The sequence below is a fragment of the Pseudorasbora parva genome, chromosome 1 (genome assembly GCF_024679245.1).
Source record: "Pseudorasbora parva isolate DD20220531a chromosome 1, ASM2467924v1, whole genome shotgun sequence".
In the NCBI taxonomy this organism is placed as follows: domain Eukaryota; kingdom Metazoa; phylum Chordata; class Actinopteri; order Cypriniformes; family Gobionidae; genus Pseudorasbora; species Pseudorasbora parva.
The window spans coordinates 47,109,094-47,131,012 of NC_090172.1; the positions used below are offsets into that span (position 1 = coordinate 47,109,094).

Here is a 21,919-nt window from a genome sequence, read left to right on the forward strand (position 1 = left end):
TTCCTTTGGTTATTTATTTTTCTTTTTTTGGAGTCATTCTTGTTTTACAGAATTCAAAAAATGTGCACGTAGAAAGAATAAACAGGGCTGCACAAATACAAAAATACATTCACAAAAAAAAAAAAAAACATTCATAATATATTCTGTTTTGAATATTACATGTAATTGGCTTTTTTAAGCATTATATGGCATCCTCTGTTTAAGTGAATAAACCATAAGTGGAAATGGTTCTACGAACTACTTGCGTTCGCAAAGTCAAAACACCCTTGATTACAATTAAATAGTAGTATATCCAATATGGGGGCGACTCAAAGACACTCCGATCTTTATATATATATATATATATATATATATATTAATATTTACCTTGTAAACATACATTTCAGTAGAAAAGGAAGTTCAACAGTAGTGCAATATTAGGGTGTGTGCACAAAAACTTTCATACTAATAGAAAAACAAAGACAAATGCAATATGTGGTTCCAAAATGGCAGTATCACAACAGCAAGATTCAAGAACCCAAAATGAATTGGTAAAGTCTAATAAAATAATAAAAAACCATGAACACAAGACACAAAATGAACAAGTTCACAGTTAGGGAAATAAATGTTATGTAAGATTTTTCAAAAGAACTAAAGTGATGTTAGAAGGTTGTAGAGGTATTGGCACAAAGGCAGGCGATGCTGAGGCAGTACAGAAAAAACAACAACAACAGAAACACTGATAGAAAAAAACACTCATAAATTATTTAAAAGTATATTTACAAGTCAAGTTAAACGAAAGTTAAAATACTGGCCTATTTTTCAGAAACCCAATCACACAATCAAAAGATTCTCTGTTTAGAAGGAAGTCTACGCTTTATAACACACAACTGAAATGAAACCGTTGTGTGGGAGACTGTCCATGCAAGTTTTCTCCCAAAGCATTATCCAGTGTGAAATGACAAAGATCTAAACATCACATTACCATGTGTACTGTAACCTATGGATTCCTACCTCACATTCTGTTAATAATGAATTCTCTCTATTTTACCCATTGGAGTGTAGGGGTGTACCGCCATGTGAGGGAGAATACGCATGCTCCGAGGAAGAGGAGATGGAGCGTGATGAAGATGCTTCTTTTTGTAGCTCCTCCACCTTCCTCTGTAGCTCTGCACGCAGATACAGCAACTCCTTCAGGTTCTGGTGCACAGGCATCTGAACACAAGTCAACACACACACACAAACACACACACACACACATTTCAGACAACATTTCAGTTCCCTCAGAGAGCTCAGTGTCGGTTATAAAAGCTCTAGTTGGTTTTTAGTCACCAAGCATCACATGACAATACTAATTGTTTACATGCCCAATTTATGTAGTGGTTGTCCATATTAAGCTCAATTTGATTTTCTGGCTTGGAACAGAATAAATGTGGGACAAAAATGTTATAGGTTCAGTTAGAATAAGTCAAATGACTTTACATAGTACTTTATAAAATACAAATTTTCCTAGCAGCTTCACAGTAATAAACAAGAATTTAAATTCTGCTGTAAAGCAGCTCTACTCGAGACACCTGTGTCTTTATTCAGCTCAAGTCAGTTAAGTGTTGATTTAATTCAGTTCAATATCAAAAATGTAATCAGCTATAAAGCAGCTCTGCAGAAAACAGTGATGTCATATGAAGTTTTGTGCAGTCAAATCAATAAAAATGCTGAATATTAAGTCTTTTAAACACCAAATAAGCAAGCCAAAGGCAAAAATTGCACCTGTGGTCTCATACGGGGGTTCCAGCGTATGTAGTATCCAGCCCACAGCTCCAAATGTCTTAGACTGGCCAAGGGGTACAGCACATGGTTTTCATAGTCCACATAGAATGGGTTGGTGAAGTCCTCTGGCTGGCTATTGATGTAGGACCACAAAGACACGGTCTTACTGTTCACTTCCTAAAAAGAAAAAAGAAAAAAATCAGCCTTGAAACATATAGGTCACCAAAACTCCATCCTCCCCTTGGATTGGCACAATGGTACATGCCTTTTCCACTCGTTCCTGTTCACTGTTGTAAAGGAATGTACCAAATAGGCAGCTGTAGAGGTGATCCAGGATGGTGATGAGGAAGAGCTCATTAAACTCAAAGGCAGTGGGAAACTAAGAAAACATCATAAAGACAGCCACAGTGAATTCTAAACCATCAGTATTCATTTCATGGGAATTTGGCTAAATGATAAATCACACATAACATTGTAAATAACATTTTATTATAAATGTAATAGTTAGCGATAAGAGCAATAAAAGTACAGCTTACCTGCCTCATCATTTGCCAAACACAGTCTATGAACTGCACAAATAGAGGCGATCGCTCCGAGTTTGCATGGTTTTCATCTCCATGACCAACACGCTGTGATAGACATGAGCAAGATTATTATGTTTTTTATACAGTAATAAAGTGTATCAAGGTTTTCACAAAATTAAGCAGCACAAGAAATCGCCTCACTGATAATAATAAGAAATGTTTCATGCGCACCAAATCAGCATAATAAGAATAATTTTCAAAGGATATGACACTTGAAGATGAGTACTGATGCTAAAAATTCAGCTTTGCCGTATATATATATATCACATAATATAAATATTATATACATCAGACCTAGAAATTCCTACACACTCAGACACAGTTTACATCACAGATCTTATTGGCTATCATTTTCTACCTCCCATATACTGTATAGGTTCTATTTAATTGACACACTCAGCATCCCTCACCGCAGCGAACTTGTGTCCAAAGCCGATCCATTCCTTCTCCAGCAGCACCTGGAAGCCCCTGAGAGTCCTGTAGTAGGAGTCCAGCATCAGCATGGACAAAGAGGTGAGCTGAGCTGTGCGGTCCCAGCCGTCACTGCAGTGCACCACCACAGAGCTCTTAGTCGACTCAACCTTGTCTGCAATCCGCACGGCACCCGCAAGCAAAAGCTAGAGAGAGAGAGAGAGAGAGAGAGAGAGAGAGAGAGAGAGAGAGAGAGAGAGAGAGAGAGAGAGAGAGAGAGAGAGAGAGAGAGAGAGAGAGAGAGAGAGAGAGAGAGAGAGAGAGAGACGGACAACTTTAAAAGTATCTAATTGTCTTGCTTCCTGATTCTGACTCTTCTGGGTCAGCAGTAAACTTTGAGCGGAACTGACTTTATACATTTGCTTAATCTATGACATGCCAAAAGCAAATAAAATCCATTATACACAATGACGCTGTCTACACTGGATGTGGCGCAGTGTGACACGACAAATCTCCAATATTCAACAGATGCCCTGTTCTATTTCTGATGTACTACTTCAAGCGCTCATGCTACTTCTGACACAAAGGACAAATTAATTAGCATTGGTCCCTTTGTCATATCCAGTACGGACAGTTACAAGCTGATGTGGGACGCGACAGCGGTCATGTCTGGTGTAGACGAGGTATCCAAAAGGTCTTACATCATTTGTTCACCACATATCAGATATGCCGTTTACCCGTATGTACTCCAGCCAGTGTGTGCCATCTATGGCTGAGTGCCATCGAGGTTCATCGATGGTGGGGTAGACCACTTCCTTCAGCTTACGCAGAGACTCTCTCATTACATGAATGTTTGGGATCTCCAGGAAATTCAGCTCCATGTTGGGGTAGACATTTTCATTCTCATAACCTCCATCTTTAGCCTGAGGCATGAAAGAGCAGAAAATAGGTAAAGAAGATTCACAGCATCCATTTTCATCTCTTGACAGGATCTGCAGATCCACATTAGCACAGATGGCTACTCAATAATTCAAAACTACATTTGTGGAAAACAACATGCGGGTGAAAGAGACATGCAAATCTTTTTTCCTGCATTTTCCTTCACTCTGCAACATTGATGAACTGAACTGAAAAAAAAACATCAGTCATGGAAATCACTTTACCTTGTGATTATCAGCCACCTTGTTCTGCCGAGCGTCAAATATGGTGAGTTTATGGGACTGTGCATTGGCATCCATGATGGTCTGGAGGTAATGCTCATCCTCCTTACACCGGCGGTCTGTCGGGCCCACCATGGGCTGACTACACCGCACTATAGTGGCCTGAGTTTCTGGGTGGATCCATGAGAGGACCTAAAAGAGAACATGAGGTACAGAAGTCTAGAATGCTTTTGTAAATGTCAATTATTTTAAGTTTTTAGGCTGCTTCTTTTAATTTGGAGTTTCTCTGTGTTTTACCTGATATAGGTGTAAGATATCTAAAAAACTTCCAGTATCGTTGACTTAATTTATATCTTTGTTCTATTGTTGTTTGTTTTGTTCTGCTTGTTCTTAGCTTCTTTGTTCTTCATGTTACTATTAACCACATGTAATAATTACTGGAACATTTTTTAGTGGCATTAATATCAACCAGCATTGGAAATTGACCAGGACTCAGGGCAAAAATGCTATGAAAGTGAAGAAAAATGTCCCACAGGTCCCTGTACAGCCAGTGACCTGTAACTGGCAGATAAATTACCATTCAAAAGTTTATCATATGCTCACCAAGACTACATTTATTTGATCAAAATACAGTGAAACATTAATATATAAATATTATTACAATTAAAAAAAAAATCTATTTCAATATAAAGGTGCTGGTCATATAATTAGATTATCAAAAAGTTTATTTATTTCACCAATTCTATTCAAAAAGTTAAACTTATATATTATATTAATTCATTAGACACAGACTAATATATTTCAAAGTCCCAGAGATTTGTAACCCTCCTTTAGCCAAGTGGATGCTAACTGGCTAGTCTTTTGGCTATCATTAGCATCAATTCATGTGTAAATATGGTCATTACCTGAGCAATCTGCAAGGGTGTGTGTGTGTGAATGGTTGCTGGTGGCTTGTTTGTATGTGTGGGGGAGGGAGGGCTGCTAAAAGCAGAGAACTTGATTGACCATGTCTCACATTGGCATGTAGGGTCTTCCCCAGGTGTAAACAGGTATGAATTAGCACATCTAATTGCATGCAGATTGCTCTCAAATGAGAGGTAGTTCCTTTTGTGCTGAGGTGGATAAAATCTCACTGCACATAGCCTACTACTTCAGTGCCCTCAAGAATTCTGTGGTGTACGAACCTCCTCTCCAAGAAAAGAAAATGCAGAGAAGACTCACCACTCGGCAGGCCTTGGAAATGATCCTGAGTGAAGTAAACCCTTGTGACTCAGATGGAGAAGACATAGAACTTCAGCCGGATTCGGACTCAGAGCTGTCTGATCTGTCTTCAGGTTTTATTTCATATTATTTCCTATTTCATTTCAAACCAGTAAGTGGAAAACACCAACAATGCAGAGTGTAGTGACATAAATATTTAATCTGCCTTTTTTGTATTGTCCAATTTTTAGTTTGTACTACTTAGCAGACATTCACTGCCATCTGAAGTACAAAACATTATCAGTTGTTTCTTTGCTTTAGTATTATCTTTTTTATTTAGGAAGATATTTCAGACATTATTCCGATACAGAGAAGGAGATACTGGAATTATTATTAGTATCTATGCATGCATTTGTGATATCATTTGTCTTTTCCATTGCTCACAATTTGAATTTGTTCACACTGCAGATGAGGAGACTGCTCCTCAACCAAAAAAGAGAGCCCGTTTGGGGACAGACCTGACAGAGACAGCGAAAGATGGCACAGTGTGGCGTGAAGAACAGGGGACACGTCTCCCTTTCACCCCAATCAAAGCGTACGCTGCAGATGGAGAGCCAACGGCTAAGGCCAGGAAAAGTATCTCGAGTCGCCTTCAGAGCTTCCTGTGTTTCATCACTCTTGACATGCTTCATAGCATTCAAGAATGGACTATTCAACATGCACAGGAAACGGAGCATGTTCATTGGTTCATGGCCCTCCCTGAACTAATGGCATTTACTGCAATTGTCATCTTGCGGGGGCTTACCAAGGTTCCATCACTACGTGACTGCTGGTCAGCAAACCTGGGAAACCCACATATCATTGGAACAATGCCGCGAAACCGCTTCCAAGACATCATGCGACATCTACGCTTTGATGACAGGTCCACCCGGAGTGATCGAGCAAAGACTGATACGTTTGCTGCAATTTCCAGTGTGTGGGGATCATTTGTCACCAATTGCATCACGTCCTACAACCCTGGTCTACATATCACCGTTGATAAACAGCTTTTCCCATCAAAGACTCGCTGCTGTTTCCTGCAGTATATTGCAACTAAGCCTGACAAGTTTGGGATCAAGTTTTGGGTGGCTTGCGACCTAAAATCCAAGTACATTTGTAATGTCCTCCCATATCTTGGCAAGGACCCTAGTCGTCCCAGTGGAGAGAGACTGCCTGAAAATGTAGTGATGAGGCTGATGGAACCATTCCTAGACAAGGGCAGAAATGTTACCACAGACAATTTCTTCACATCGCTGTCACTTGCGCATAAACTTCTTAGCCGGAAAACCACCATCCTTGGCACAGTCAACAAGATTCGCCGGGAAATCCCTCAATCCGCTAGACACACAGATCACAATGAATTCACCACTCAGGTATGTTGCAGGTCTTTTGTGGTTCTATGTTTATGTGTTTCTAATTTTTAGAATCAACACCGCCAAGTGTGTCATTGTGTGTAAAAGTGCTATGAAAAAAACAATTTATCTTATTAGGTGTTTTCAACCACTGCTGCTACGCTGACAGTGTATGCGCCTAAACGGAAGAAGACCGTCTACATTCTTAGCAGCATGCACAGCGTGATTCAGACTGATAATACCAACAAAAGGAAGCCAAACACTGTCACCCTTTACAACACCACAAAGTGCGGCGTAGATGTGATGGACCAGATGGTGCGGGAGTACACTGTCCGCACAGGGACACGGCGCTGGCCAGTTGCTGTGTTCTATAACATGATTGACATGGCAGCACTGAATGCACATGTGCTGTATCAAGCATGCACCGGAAGGCAGGAAAGACGGGTGGACTTCCTGGTGGAGCTTGCAAGAGAGTTGGCTAACTCTCATATGTGTGTGAAGAAGGCAAGAAAAGAACAATTGCTTCGGACACAACCCTCCACACCTAGCCCTGGAAAAAGATCCATGTGTCAGGTCAAACACCAATGCAAGAACAATCATGCCTCTGTGCGATGTGTTCACTGCTACAGATACACATGTGGTAAATGCAGACGGGAGATACCATGGCAGTGCCAGGATTGTGAGTGATTGCTGGAATGTACTCACTCACTTTTTAATATTATTTGTAAATATGTGTACAAAGGGTTGGTTTCTTTATTTTATTTGTAACTATTTTTATCAATAAATTTCAGCAACAAAGGAAAAAAAAAACATGTGTTGATTTCTCCCTAAGATGACAAAGTGAAACACAAGTTTCCTTGAAGTGGCTCAGCATGGCCCCACATTATTTACATAACAAAAGCAACTGTTCACAGCTGATTATGGATATTTGTCTAAAGCCTTCCAGCCCATCAGCTGTCCTGCAAGTTTTATAGGTAGAAAAGCCAAATGGCTGCTCTCTGGGACTTCTAGTGTCAATAATGGGGAAGACTGCTGAGTTGACAGTAGTCCAAAGGACGACCATTGACACCTTGCACAAGGAAGGCAAGACACAAAAGGTCACTGCAAAAGAGGCTGTCTGTTCACAGAGCTCCATCCAAGAACATTAATAGAGAGGCGAAGGGAAGGAAACGATGTGGTAGAAAAAAAGAGGCACGCAATCCACATTGCTTGAGGTCCAGTATAAAGTTTCCTCAGTCAGTGATGGTTTGGGGTGCCATGTCATCTGCTGGGGTTGGTCCACTGTGTTTTCTGAGGTCCAAGGTCAACGCAGCCGTATACCAATAATATCTCAAGGAACTCCTCACCACAACAACATCTCCACCTCTGGGTAACCTCTTCTCGGGACTCCCAGGACCAAACTCTGTACTGTGGGAGATCATGCTTTCTCCTAAGCAGCCCCTAGTCTGTGGAATGCTCTCCCTGACCACTTGTGGATCCCACAGACTGTAGACACTTTTAAACGTGGTCTTAAAACACACCTTTTTAGCAGAGCTTTTGGTTGATTTGTTACTTCTTACTTTACTATGTTTCAGTTTGAATTTTTAAATTAAATTTTGATTTTTTTAAAAATCTGTAGCACTTTGAGAGTTTATTTAATATAAAGTGAGTTACAAATAAAATGTATTATTATTAATACCAGGAAGTTTTAGAGCACTTCATGCTACTTGCTGCTGACCAACTTTATAGAGATGCAGATTTCATTTTCCAACAGGACTTGGCAGCTGCACACAGTGCCAAAGGAACCAGTACCTGGTTTAAAGACCATGGTCTCCCTGTTCTTAATTGGCCAGCAAACTCGCCTGACCTTAACCCCATAGAAAATCTATGGGGTATTGTGAAGAGGAAAATGCGATATGCCAGACCCAACAATGCAGTAGAGCTGAAGGCCACTCTGAGAACAACCTGGGCTCTCATAACACCTGAGCAGTGGCACAGACTGATCGACTCCATGCCACGCCGCATTGCTGCAGTAATTCAGGCAAAAGGAGCCACAACTAAATATTGAGTGCTGTAAATGCTCATACTTTTCATGTTCATACTATTCAGTTGTCCAAGATTTCTAAAAATGCTTTCTTTGTATTGGTCTTAAGTAATATTCTAATTTTATGAGATACTGAATTTGGGATTTACCTTAGTTTTCAGTTAAAATCATCAAAATTAAAAGAAATAAACATTTGTATAATATATTAGACTAATATATTAGTCTTTTTGTAATGAATGTATATAATATACAAGTTTCACTTTTTTTTTAATGGAATTAGTGAAATAAAATAACTTTTTGATGATATTCTAATTATATGCCCAGCACCTGTATTTTAAAATAAAATGTATTCCTGTAATGGCAAAGCTGAATTTTTTAGCATTATTACTTTAGTGTCACATGACCCTTCAAATCACTGCACATAGGCACTCACACTCACTCACCGGTATTCGATGTTTCACTCTGAAAGAGGCCACCCGTTTGATTTCATCCTCTTTAATACTGGTCGGGGTAACGAGCAGAGCAGGGTAAGTGTCACACACTTCATAATTACTGTTGATCTTACTGATGGTCCAGCTCTCATTCGGCAAACCCTACAGACAGTGTGGACAAAACATTGAGTAAAAAGAACTACACAAAGGCTGTTTTCAGTTTTAGCAATGTGCAAGTCTCACCATTCTTTTATACTCTGACACTGGATCATAAACCTTCCATCCGTCTTCTGGAAATTGCTCTTTGTATTGGAAGGCAAATAGTGACTGGAAGAAAAAAGAACATATGAATTTGTGGAGCCATGAACCAACTGTACTCAAACTAATCACTGCTTTGACTGGAGCCGTGACGTACCAGCTCATTGGACAGGGGGAAGGCATACTTTGTCAATGTTTCTAAAATCTCCAAATTACTCTGTTCCTCCTTTTTATAAGCAAACCTGGGACTCCTCATATCCTATCAAGACAGATCACAGATCATTGGCATGAAGAATTTACAGTTTTGGAAACTGAAATCAGACTAAATTACAAATAAATTAAAAAACATAGTGAGAAAAAAAATGTTATGCTCCCGAAAATATTGATATATACACGGATTTGCTTATTTACCAAGTATCATGAAGTTCATCATATAAATTAAAATATAATTAATAAAACAATTTTTTGAAAGAAATTAATACTTTTTAATTATTTAGCAAGGTTGCATTAAATTGATAAAAAAAAAAGTTACAATAAAGACTTTATGTGACTCCGAAGACTGGAGTAATGATGCTGAAAATTCAGCTTTGCCATCACAGGAATAAATTACATTTTAAAATATATTAAAATAGAAAAATAGTTATTTTAAATTGTAATGATATTTCACAATATTACAAATTTACGCAATCAAATAAATGCAGCCTTGCTGAACATACCCGACTTTTTTCAAAAATATGTAATAATATTATTGACAAAACTATTAAAAGGCAGCATATAAATGTTAATTTGACTTTGTTCATCCATTGTACACATTGTAGATATTAGTAATACATAAATCATGCAGGCCTAAAATACAGACTTAACCTTTTGATAATAAAACAGTAAGGTAATCAATAAACAAGATAAAGCATTAGAACTAATCATGATTATTTTTTCTGGCCAAAGAGAGGTGCATTGGACCATGAATTAGGGCTGTCACGGTAAAGGTATTTTTCCTTGCTGTGATTTTGATTTTAAAAAATAAACAATGTTACGATGTGGTCAGCAGGCATGAAGATAAAGATTCAAAAACAAAACAGGCTTTATCAATAATCAAAACAGGGTTTGAAATTAACTTTTTTACTGACCAGCCAATTTGGCTACTATATTATTAAGTTGTGAGTCATTCAGAACTTCTACTAGCCAAAACATACCAGAAATAAACAAGATTATTGAAGTCACAACTAAAGATTTAAATCTATTTATTATTAAATCTGATTTTGAATCATTGAATCACTTTCAGATTTAAATCACAGCAGATTTCTAAAACCTAAATATAGCTCACTCCAAAAGGAATGCATAATAGACATGTTGAAGATTAGCAAACAGGCTGTTATTTCATAAAGTGTCCTCTGTTTCTTCACAGAAGTCAACATACTAGCCTCTCCTCTGTTGACACCCATTCAAAAAAAGCCAACCTGTTCTCACTCCAAAGACATCCGAAAATGAAACTCATACCCAAAATTTCCCTGCCCTTCATGTCAGTATTGACAACAGCTCTTTCTCAATGAACGGCGCAATGAGATTTTTGGGGGGCAAAAGTCTTGGACATGTCGCATTTATGATTTTTCGGGTTAATTTCAAACACTGAATCCAAACACTCTGATGAACATGCAGGAGAGTAACTCAAACCAAACAATGCATAAACGAGAACTGACCAAGAACTGAAACATAGCACAGGACTACATAAACGGGTAGAACAAAGAAAAGTAAACTAGACATATGAAACTAATATGTAACTAATTCAACAAAGAAGGACTTAAAATAAATAACCAATGAAACTGAAACTAAATGGAACAGGGAAACAGGAACTAAAGGAAACAGAACAGTGTGTCAAAATAAGGGTCCAGATGACCGAACATAAACCTGACAATAAGCTTGTTGAGCTATTGTTTGTATAACAGTTCATTCTGATCCTCAAATTTGACTGGACGAGAGGCTTTTTAAAGGCCCACTGAAATCAAAATTGAAGTTTTTAGTTTTTAATATGACAATGTCAGCCTTAAAGTTATGAATAAGCTGGTGTGTACCAAAACAGTGACAAAATTTGCATTTAGGGGATATAAGCATTCAAAACTTAGTCTCTCACTTCCGTTAAAACGAATTACAGATTTTGATGACATCATCACAGACTTCACCTTCTCGTCAAATCTTCTGTCCAATCAAATGCTCTCTAGAATCTAAAGCCTGCCCCCTACACTGCTGAAGACGTTGCGGCTGAAATCGGTTAGTTTTTTGACACATTTACTAATTTCTACATGGTGAAAGACACATAGCACACTTTATATGTGATAGGAAACGATTTAGTGTAAATATGCTTTTAGTTGAGGCGAATGAGGCATATTTATCTGGTTTCACATTAGTTTCACGCAGCGCAGCAGCGCACACACAGTCTAGACCAGAGCCATAGACTAAAGACATGAAAGCGCAGCGCGGATCATATGCACGAGTCGGCGCAGACAACAAACATATCGGACCCATTTGAATTTTGCACAGAATGCTGTATTTAAAGCGATATGGAGGAGATTATGATGATAAACGGTTAAAGGAAACTGGCTTTACCAAACATTAAGGCTCTAGTCGTTAAGAGCGTTCTAGACAGGCTGTCAGTCAGTGCAGGTTACATTATTACAGGCTTGTCAGTATTACAATATTGCAGTTAGCCCTACCATTATTTAGCTATAATTACTCCTGTAGGCAGTCTCTGTGTTTAATCCAAACACTGATACTGAGCTCGATTGTTCTGGGTGGAGATTTACTATTGGTGGAACAGACCAGCATGTGGGTGGATGGTGGTGCATCTGACCTTACAGACGATCTCCATGCCACTAGTATTCTCCCCGTGACTCTGCACACTGATAGTCTCCAACCTGCTGATGGCACCCAGGTTCACATCCAATATGAAAGGAGCATCCTGCAAAGTGATGAATGGAATAAGACATCTGCTTAACTTGATGTTTAATTTCATTGTGTGGCCATATCACACAATATCAGACAGTACATTGAGCTTGAAACAGATGAAGAGATTAAAAAACTAATTTCTGTTCCACTCTTAAGACACACCCGTTCTAGACTGACAAAGTAGAGTTTGTAGTCTGTGACTGTGAGTGTGCCGGTCACAGCTCCAGTGAAAGGACAGATATACATCACATCTTTAACTGCAGAGACAGAAGAAAACAAACGTTACTCGACACTACAACACCAGCAGATAACAGGAAACAAGAGTCGACATGAATGAGCCGACATACCAGTGGTTTTGATTCCCTCTCCAGGGACCAGTGGGACTTCATCCATGGGTGCTTGATTTCGTGCTTCCCTGAACACTTGCTAAACAGCAGAAAGACACCAAAACCTCTCAAAACACAATTAGCAGTTATTTTATAAAGCTAAATATTAGGTTCAACTTCATACAGAACCGTTCAAAAGGTTGGTGTAAGATTTTTTTAATGTTTTATAAAGAAGTCTCTAATGCTCACCAAGGAAGCATTTATTTGATCAAAAACGACCGTAAAATTGTCAAAATATTTTTTACAATTTACATTTTCAATTTTAAAGGGTTAGTTCTGTTATTAATTACTCGCCCTCATGTCATTCGAAACACATAAGACTTTCATTCCTCTTCAGAACACAATTTTTTTTTGATTTTTGATGAAATCCGGGAACTCTCTGAGCCCTCCATAGATGGCAATTTAATTACCATTTTTAAAGGGATACTCCACCCGCTTTTTCATATTAAATTGTTATTCCCTTAACTAAGCCGTGTTGATACATAGCTCTCTCGTCTCTCGTCTAATCTCTCAGACGCGCGGTGACGATCTGATAGCATTTAGCTTAGCCCACTAAGCCCAGTTCATTCACTATGGTACCAAACAGAGATCAAGTTAGAAGCGACCAAACACCTCCACGTTTTCCCTGTTTAAATACAGTTACATGAATAGCTGAATGACCAAGTACGGTGACATTTATAAAATAAAACGTGGCGCTTTTCTAAGCAGGTTTAAAAGGATAACTATAATGTATCCTCGGCGCAGTAAAAAGTTACGGCTGAAAAATCCTCACCTCCTATTGACGGAAATGAGAGAGGGAGGGGGAGATGTGAGGGAGGATGTTTTAGCCGTGACTTTTTACTGCGCTGAGTCGAAGCACTCTCAGAAGTGCTATTCCGCCATACATTATAGTTCTCCTTTTTAATCCGCTTAGAAAAGTGCCATGTTTTATTTTGTGTTACCATACTTGGTCGTTCAGCTATTCGTGGAGGCGTTTGGTAGTGTCTAACTTGATCTCTGTTTGGTACCTAATGAATGAACTGGGCTTAGTGGGCTAAGCTAAATGATTTCAAAAAGTCACCGCACGTCAGAGCGATTAAGTGCACGCACTGAGACGAGAGAGGTATGTATCAACTCGTTTTAGTTAAGGGAATAACATAGTAAAACAGCGGTGGAGTATCCCTTTAAAGTCCAGAAAGGTATGAAAGAAAGACATCGTTAAAATAGCCCATGTGACAGCAGCGGTTCAACCTTATTTTTATGAAGTGATGACTTTTTGTGTGCAAAAAATAAACAAACAGTGTCGTCTTTTTCAGTCTCCTATGCTGGTGAACAGTGTAAACAGGTCAGCGGTGGCTCACCATTGGTTAGCTCCTGCGTCAGCATCACACACGTGAACAGCGTCGGCCAATGGTAAGCGTCGGCCGGCGTCCTGACCTAGGGCTTTGAAAGCGATGCACTATATCAACAGCATATGAAACTGGTACAGATGAGAATAGATTGTTGAATACTTGGTGATGTTTTTTTTTTTTTTTTGGGGGGGGGGGGGGGGGGGGGGGAGCATAAAAAGTATTCTCGTTGCTTTATAAGATACAGACTTTTTTAACAATGTCTTTACTACCTTTCTGGGCCTTGAAAGTGTTAAATAAATTGCCGTCTATGGAGGGCTCAGAGAGTTCCCGGATTTTATCAAAAATATCTTCATGGATCTTCAAGATGAACGAAGGTCTTACGGGTTTGGAACAACATGAGGGTGAGTAATTCATGACAGAATTTTCATTTTTGGATGAACTAACCCTTAAAAATATTTCAAAATGTAATATATTACTGTGTTGGCAAACTAGATCAGTCTTCAGTGTCACATGATGCATGTGCTACATAACTGTGATCTTATTTTTTTTTGAAAGTTCAAACAGATAGTATTTATTTGAAATGGTAAATATTTTTACATGGTTATAAATAATGTGACGATCAATTTAATACATCCTCATTTAAAACACTTTTGAACGGTAGTGTGTTTTCTCTTAATAAAATAACTCATGAAGTCAGGGCTGATGTAAGGGCTTGACAGAAGAGACGGACGACGTTTAGAGTAAGCAAGTAGAGCTGAAGCGAGAGAAACTTGCCATAGTGTGAGACGGCAGTTCAATGTCACTGTCAAACTGACAGCCATCTTCACCAGAGTCCTGAGACTGAGCAGCAGCCGCAGGAGAAATACAGAATGTGAGGCGGAGAAAAAGTGAAAGAAAAGGTTTGTTTTAAAGTTCCTGCAGTGTATAAAGAATATTAGAAACAGAAAGAGAAAGAATGCAACATATATAAGAGTTGCTATTTAGGGTTGATAGGTCACATCCTCACACAGAGACAGGAGGTGTGACTTTTGAGGAGGCAGAGAGAACAGAAATATACAGCTGCTCAGCCATCACTACATCAACTCAGTTACTCAAATGCATGTGTTTAATACTTCTGATGTGTTTCTACAGATCTCAGACTCTTGATCTTGAGCCTTACCCTTAAGTTTATCCTCCTGGATACCTGGAGATCACACAGACATCAGACGAAAATGAGTTACAAACACATGCACTTTTATGAACATGTAGGCACAAAAGCACGCAGACTTAACACACATTAGACTGACTTACATGTCATATTTTACTCCAAAATCAGAAGTAAAAACTGATATTATTACAAAAAATACGCCTATTTTTAGGATCATTAAAGGTGCACTGTGTACATTTTATTAGACTGTAAATTTGATTAAACGATGTCAATTTTATTAGGTTGTGAATTGCAACTGTCCACCGTCCACCCCTCCCTTTCAAAGCACATAAAGAAGCTACGGTGGCCGACACAGGACAAATATGTCGAAGACTTCACTGTAAGGAGATTGAGATTGAAATGGCTCATTCTAAGGCAATACAAACGTAAAGTTGTAATGTAAGGTCTTTATACGCCACTGAAAACATAGTTATTTAATTACTGTCAAATCAGTTTCCACAAAAATAAAAACAATAAATAAGCTTAGTTAAACATCCCATAGCAATGAACTGTATATGAATTTTTTTTCCAGAATTCACAAAAACATGCATAATATTATTATATTATATATTATTCTTACATTTGATAAAAATGTATTTATATTAGAATAGAGCAAAAGCTCATCTACAGCAAGTTGCATCCTAAAAACAGGCTTCATTTTGTATGCAAATTATTATTTTTTCTTTCTTTTGAATAAGGTGTGAAATATGACATTTCTAATTTAACACCTGGAGGAAGCTTAAACAATGGCTTATGAACTGAGGACAAACATGTAACTGTACAAAAAGACACACAATAGGAAAGCAAACTACAGAAAGTGTGCACAAACAGTAGTTTTATGTTGTTGTGTTTTATATAGTTGCTGTTTTATGTATATATAATCTATAATTTACAGCTCAAAGCAGGGCAGAGCAGAGCAGTGGTCATGTCAAAGCAAACTGACAAACACCCCACTGCCATCCCCCTTACCCTGGAATCTATCTTGTTCCCAACCTGTCAATCAAAAACAAAATATCAAAATGGCTCACTCTGAGACAAAACACTTAGCAAAACTGGGTCACATTCATTCTGAATACCATGTTTCCAAGCTTAAAGATAATCTACTACAAAGAAAGACAATAAAATCTCAATACTAATCATTCGAACTCAACTCAGTATTTCACTTCCGAAGAACGTTTATTTATTTGGCAAGCAACAGTTTAGTAAGCGGGAGCATGTACAGTACAGGTTTATTTTGTGATATTGAGAACATTTCAAAATTATACTGTAAAAAAAAAGTGTAAAATATTATTTGGAAAAGGTAGTTTTTTTCTACTTAGTATTTTGCATTATTTATTTGTATTATTTGGGAACACTTTATAATAAGGTCTCATTTGTTAACAGCTACTGCTTCAACTAACATTTATTAACCTAATATTAGTTCACAATACAATAACTATACAACTTCTGATAATCAAAATGTATTAGTAAATGTTAAGAATCTAATCTATATACTTTTTTATATAATTGTACACGATTCTTTAAACTTTATATATACACACTAACCTAAAGGATTATTAGGAACACCTGTTCAATTTCTCATTAATGCAATTATCTGATCAACCAATCACATGGCAGTTGCTTCAATGCATTTAGGGGTGTGGTCCTGGTCAAGACAATCACCTGGGCCATTTCTCAACATATGTACTTGTCTGTACTTGTGTTCTGGTGGACTTGTGAAACGTCATCAGTCGCTGCCCAAGTACTGTTCCAATTCAAAGTTCATATCTAGCCAAGCAGGCTCCAGTTCAAATCCCTGGATGTGTCCTTGATCCTCCTCTTTCATCGAGGTTGCATCAAGAGGAGACATCCCGGATGAGAAACCCAGCGTAATTTAAAAATACTGTTAATGTGTCAAATTTAGTTTTAAGACTTTTTCAGGTGAGAATGTACTTTATTTATATAGTATGTTTATTTATAAAGAGAGCGCATATTTGGCAATTTGATCTGCCGTTTTGTAAGCTCGATCAGCGGGTGCTCAGCGCTCGATAACCCGCCGAGAGCAGCCTTTCCACTACAAATGTAGTGCAGGCAATGCATTACCTTCACTGCATGTATAACAAAACGAAATATTAACCTATATAAACCTGCCTCTTTTCGTTTACATTAATAATAATAATAATAAAATGTGGTTCAGACAAGTGTGCATATATGATTTTCACTCTAATAAAATGAAATATGACAAAACACAGCCCAGTCTCTTTTTGTTAAAGGGGGGTGAAACACTCAGTTTCAGTCAATCTCATGTCAATCTTGAGTACCTATAGAGTAGTACTGCATCCTTCATATCTCTGAAAAGTGTTTAGTTTTGTTATATTTATAAAAGAAATATGGGCTGTACCCATATGTACCCTCCTATGTACCTGTACCTTTCCGAAAAAAAACGAGCGGCTGGAGGCGTATCGTGTGGGCGGAGCTAAAGAATGACGAGTGTGCACAAAGCGGTGACGTCCTCAAGCGTGGAGAAGAAAACGCTACCCTAAATAAAGCATAGCTATCAATCAGATTCAACTTATACAGATATGATCCAGAATCAGATCCGGAGGCTGAAATAAACAGAACAGGAGAAGCAGCAACAGCAGGACATCCGTCTCTGTGGTATGTATTGTATTTAGTGGCCTGTCAACATTTGTGTGTCTTTACTCGCAGTTTATGAGGACATGATTCGGTTTATGGACTATTGTATGTGACTAAGGGTGCGTTCACACTTGTAGTTCGGTTCGTTTGGTTCGGACCAAAAAACAAAAACAAAACATATAGTCCTGGTCCGCTTAGCGTTCACACTGGCATTTTTAACAGCGGACCTAGAGTTACTGAACCAAAGGCATAGGGAGACGGTCACAACCTGATTGGTCGGCTTATATGACATAGGAGCTGCTTACCGAACATTCAAAACAATGCTGTGTGCTGGATTAAACGCCATCATTTTATGCGTGTACATATGGCATTATTTTTACCAGCTGAGAACTCATGAAGAGCTAATGAAATGTTCAAAACATTCAAAACAACGCTGTGTGCTGGATTAAACACAGTCATTTTACGCGTGTGGCATTATTTTTACCCGCTGAGAAGTCATGAAGAGCTCATAAAATGTTCAAAACATTCAAAACAGCAGCAGGATTTCCTCCGTTGTGCAGAACAGAGACGGCCGTTCTGTCGTCTGTACCTGCTAATATTGGGCAACACAGGAACTTTGATGAGAAGAGCCAGGTATGCTTTTTGTGTGTTTTTTCTAGCATTTTCGAAACATGCTCGTCGGACCAAATATTGATGAGGCACTTCCTCGTTGCTCCACGTTTGCCCTCTAACGTTAAAGTTACTCATTTTGGATACACCGATCTTTCCACGTCGTCAAATCAGCTGCATTATGCGTCGCATCTTGTGACATTATACGTCCGGTTTTTGGTCCGTTTACATGTCTTTGGTCCGTGTTGCGTTCATATATCAATCGAACCGCACCAGAGTTCGTTTGGAAGCGGACCGAGACCCATCTTTTTAGCGGTCTCGGTCCGCTTGTTTGGTGCGCACCAGGGTTCGGATGGCAGCGTTCACATATGTTCAAATGAACCACACTAAACGAGCAACCGCACCAGGGTTCGTTTTAATCGAACCAAACATGACAAGTGTGAACGCACCCCAAACCTTAGCAGTAGCAAGCAAAGCGGTTTTGCACGTCAGACTAGTGTAACGTTATACATAGAACAACAATGGAGTAACCGTTAGCGCATTTGAATGACGAAGCACGCTTTGTGAGAACGCTAGGTTTATGTTTGGGTGGTTTTACAATAAACAAACTAACACCTATAGTGGTCTGCTAAACAAATGTATTTAAACACACACCATAGATCGCATGCTCCATTAGTAAATTAACTAACGTTATACACGATCGTGTTGTTTACTGATGTTTACTTACACGACGTTAGCCAATAACACAGACATTTGAAGCAGTCTTACTCACCGCCTGCTTCCAAAGCAGGACCGTGAACCTTTATCGTTGGGACCGCTCTGTCAAAAACACACTTCTTTGGTAACTGTTGATTTCGTGAAGTTCTGTGACAGCAGTGACCATGGAGATCCACTTTTGCGACACGACTGAAGCGATGTTATAAAGCTTCCCGTCATTTCTGCGTTCAAATCGGTTTAAATGCAGCGCTGCCTTCCCGGAATGCTGTGCTGAAGCGTTGAAGTCACCCATAGGAATAAAGTGGAGTGCGGCGCGACCATAGGGCGCATCAGAAGTGTTCACGGATGAGTGGATCTGCACCTTGAGAACAGTGTTTATGGGCGTGCATTTCCTCTCTCGCTCTAGTCACGCGTGCGCACACCCTTCCGGGAGAAGAGCCCATACGGCCCATACAAGGACCTTCCACTCTATCGACGTCAAGCGGAACCATACTCGAATAAAACTCTCCGAAACTTGTGAGAAACCGGAAGGAGTATTTTTGACACAGAAATACTCCATCAAACGTCCAACATTAGTTTTTGAAACTTTGTCTACGTTTAGGATGGGAATCCAAGTCTTTAACAGTGTAAAAAGCTCAGTATGCATGAAACAGCATTTCACCCCCCCCTTTAAATGTCAGTTTATGTGTGATCAATGATATAAGAGTATAAGTAAAAGGTATAAGAAGCTATACAAGAAATAAAGCGAACAAAAATCCAGTCAAACGAAGTTAGTGCTATCTACAACAGTTAAGTTAAATAGCCTAAAATAAAATAAAAACTTCACTCTGCCATCAGCCAAAACGATCAGGGAACAAATTATAGATTAATGAGACCAAAGATCGCCCGTTAGATCTACACAAGACAAATGATATTATGTTTAACCAACACAGAGACATCAGAGCTTGCGGCAAACGTCAGAAGGTCTAGCCGAGAAAAGGCTGCTCTCGGCGGCTGGTTAACAAGCGCTGAGCACCCGCTGGATCAACTGGATCTCACAACTACGAAAACGCCAGATCAAATTGCCAAATAGGGGCTCTCTATATAAATTAGCCACATATTTGAGCTTTATATAAATACATTCTCGCCTGAAAAAGTCTTAAAACTACATTTTATGACACATTAAGTGAAAATTTGGGTCAACCAATTACCAAGCAATGCTTCATTTGTTTAGTTTGTGGTGTTAAATGAACAATTACAGAAAAAACTCAAACATGGTCAGGTCAAAGCATCTGAATAATTTTGGTAATCCCAATAATCCAATTTTTTATCAATTTTACTGGTAGTCCCCTGTATGAAGAATTTTTGGGTACAATATGTCACAGTTGACTTTATTTTGCTATCCTTAATTACAGAAATTAACTATAGTGTCCTGCACCTACTAGTAAAACATTATATCTGGTGTCTGGTATGATATATATGATAAATCATTTTTTGGTTTGACTATATATCACAATCCATATAAAAGTTTGTTTACATGTGTGTACTGTGTAATTATTATGTATATTTAAATACACACATACATTTAAGAAATATGTGCATGTATATACTGTGTATAATAAAATATTTTATATAAATAAATGTTGTACTTTGTTTTTATTTGCGATGCGATTAATCACGATGGCTCGTTTGACAGTACTAATAAAATATTATAATTTATTTATCTTTACACTGTTTTGAAAACCCCTGTTCTAGAAAACATGGGTCTGACTGCAAGCGAAAAACATCCTCTAACCTTGCAATCGCGGGTAATGGCTTCTGGAGGGACACCACCAGAGATCTGGCTGGAGATAGTGGCCGCTATCAGCTGTTTACACCACTCCACATGAGATCCAGTAGGACTGTGTGAGGAAAAAAACAAGTAATACATCACACTCAAGCAAGTACTTCAGTCGATGCATCTGCCATTATCTGTGATGATGTGAAACTACAGACTCCATACTGGCACAGATGAATGTATTTACGTTATTGTGCAGCGCTTGCTGATGCTGACATCCTGTGGTCAGTAGACTAAGTTAAAGATGACAGATGGCGATATGAGGTCAGAAAACTGTGTCACACAAAACGATGATGGGAAGACGAATGTCGTTTCACCGTTTCAATAGAAAGTGTTCTGATTACAGCATTATCTGAGCAGAACTAAACAATGTACTTACGGGCAAAATATTATAAAAATCAATAAGCATATAGGACGGGGCTCTGCCCATCACAACAGGCGTGCCTGCATAACGCGCGTGCACAACATAGACCTCTTTTTAAATGAAAGGTTCACATCTAATCGAACATTTAAGCATAAAACCAAGACATGCACCTGTCTAATGAATCCGCGCTGTCTTGTCGAGATGCAGGGATTCCTGCTCCGAGGTTTCGTGGTTTTCGCGGCACAGGCGGCAGCACCGGACTCTCTGAACCCGACGAATGATGCTGTTTGTCCATTTCCCACCTTTCCGTGCTCCGTCTAGCAAAATGTGACTGTCTTTTAGCTTCCTCTAGTCCGAGAGCTGAATGTGTGTTTAGGAAGTCATCTCTATGTGGTTGTACGTGTGTTCAGCAGTCTGCGGTTGTCTCTCAGCTTCCTGCTCTGCTGCTGACAAATAGCGTCTCTTTATTTATGTCAAGGAAGCAGCCATGACGAAACCCTGCTCCCGCGGCCCGCCATAACCCATATTTAGATAGCTAACATTTCGGCGGGCTCACGTACACGGTGCTGGATAATAACGGATTACTTTTTGTAATCTCTATTAATTTATCAGATTCCAAAAAAATAATAAAGCACTTGTAATATATTACATCGTAAAATAAATAAATAGACTTCATTTACTTTTTTATTGATTACATGTTATTCTCACAATGACACTATTAAAATGTTCTTAAGCTTATAAAAACTTAAA

General features: G+C 38.8%; 2 protein-coding genes across 7 annotated transcripts; one reads left to right on the forward strand and one right to left on the reverse strand.

Annotated features, from left to right (window-relative positions):
- Positions 1-151: 151 nt before the first annotated feature.
- mtmr1a (myotubularin related protein 1a) lies at positions 152-21,721 on the reverse strand. Of its 6 annotated transcripts, XM_067443242.1 has the most exons (18): positions 21,340-21,721; positions 20,764-20,869; positions 16,017-16,040; positions 15,021-15,044; positions 14,636-14,701; positions 12,492-12,570; positions 12,307-12,401; positions 12,050-12,157; positions 9,362-9,463; positions 9,190-9,273; positions 8,959-9,108; positions 3,905-4,093; positions 3,479-3,664; positions 2,741-2,947; positions 2,283-2,375; positions 2,012-2,125; positions 1,747-1,923; positions 152-1,194 (listed from the first exon to the last, which is right to left on the reverse strand). In XM_067443242.1, exons 1-18 carry the CDS (start codon positions 21,462-21,464, stop codon positions 1,027-1,029), a joined length of 2,097 nt encoding a protein of 698 aa, XP_067299343.1. In that variant the 5' UTR covers positions 21,465-21,721; the 3' UTR covers positions 152-1,026. The 6 variants fall into 6 exon arrangements, with proteins under 6 accessions (XP_067299343.1, XP_067299356.1, XP_067299349.1 ...); XM_067443255.1 differs by lacking the exon at positions 16,017-16,040; XM_067443248.1 differs by lacking the exon at positions 15,021-15,044.
- On the forward strand, positions 4,100-8,948 carry LOC137075099 (piggyBac transposable element-derived protein 4-like). Its single transcript, XM_067443315.1, has 2 exons — positions 4,100-6,513; positions 6,631-8,948. The coding sequence occupies exons 1-2, from the start codon at positions 5,785-5,787 to the stop codon at positions 7,177-7,179; spliced, it is 1,278 nt and encodes a 425-aa protein (XP_067299416.1). The 5' UTR covers positions 4,100-5,784; the 3' UTR covers positions 7,180-8,948.
- Positions 21,722-21,919: the final 198 nt, after the last annotated feature.

Bases quoted from the DNA above. Each gene is read 5' to 3' on its own strand.
- LOC137075099 (XM_067443315.1), top strand. From the start codon at position 5,785: ATGCTTCATAGCATTCAAGAATGGACTATTCAACATGCACAGGAAACG. The intron at 6,514-6,630 runs GTATGTTGCAGG...TTATCTTATTAG, and splicing joins ACAATGAATTCACCACTCAG to GTGTTTTCAACCACTGCTGC.
- mtmr1a (XM_067443242.1), bottom strand. From the start codon at position 21,464: ATGGACAAACAGCATCATTCGTCGGGTTCAGAGAGTCCGGTGCTGCCG. The intron at 2,376-2,740 runs GTGAGGGATGCT...TGTCTATCACAG, and splicing joins TTGGACACAAGTTCGCTGCG to CGTGTTGGTCATGGAGATGA. The intron at 1,924-2,011 runs GCATGTACCATT...TTTTCTTTTTAG, and splicing joins AACAGGAACGAGTGGAAAAG to GAAGTGAACAGTAAGACCGT.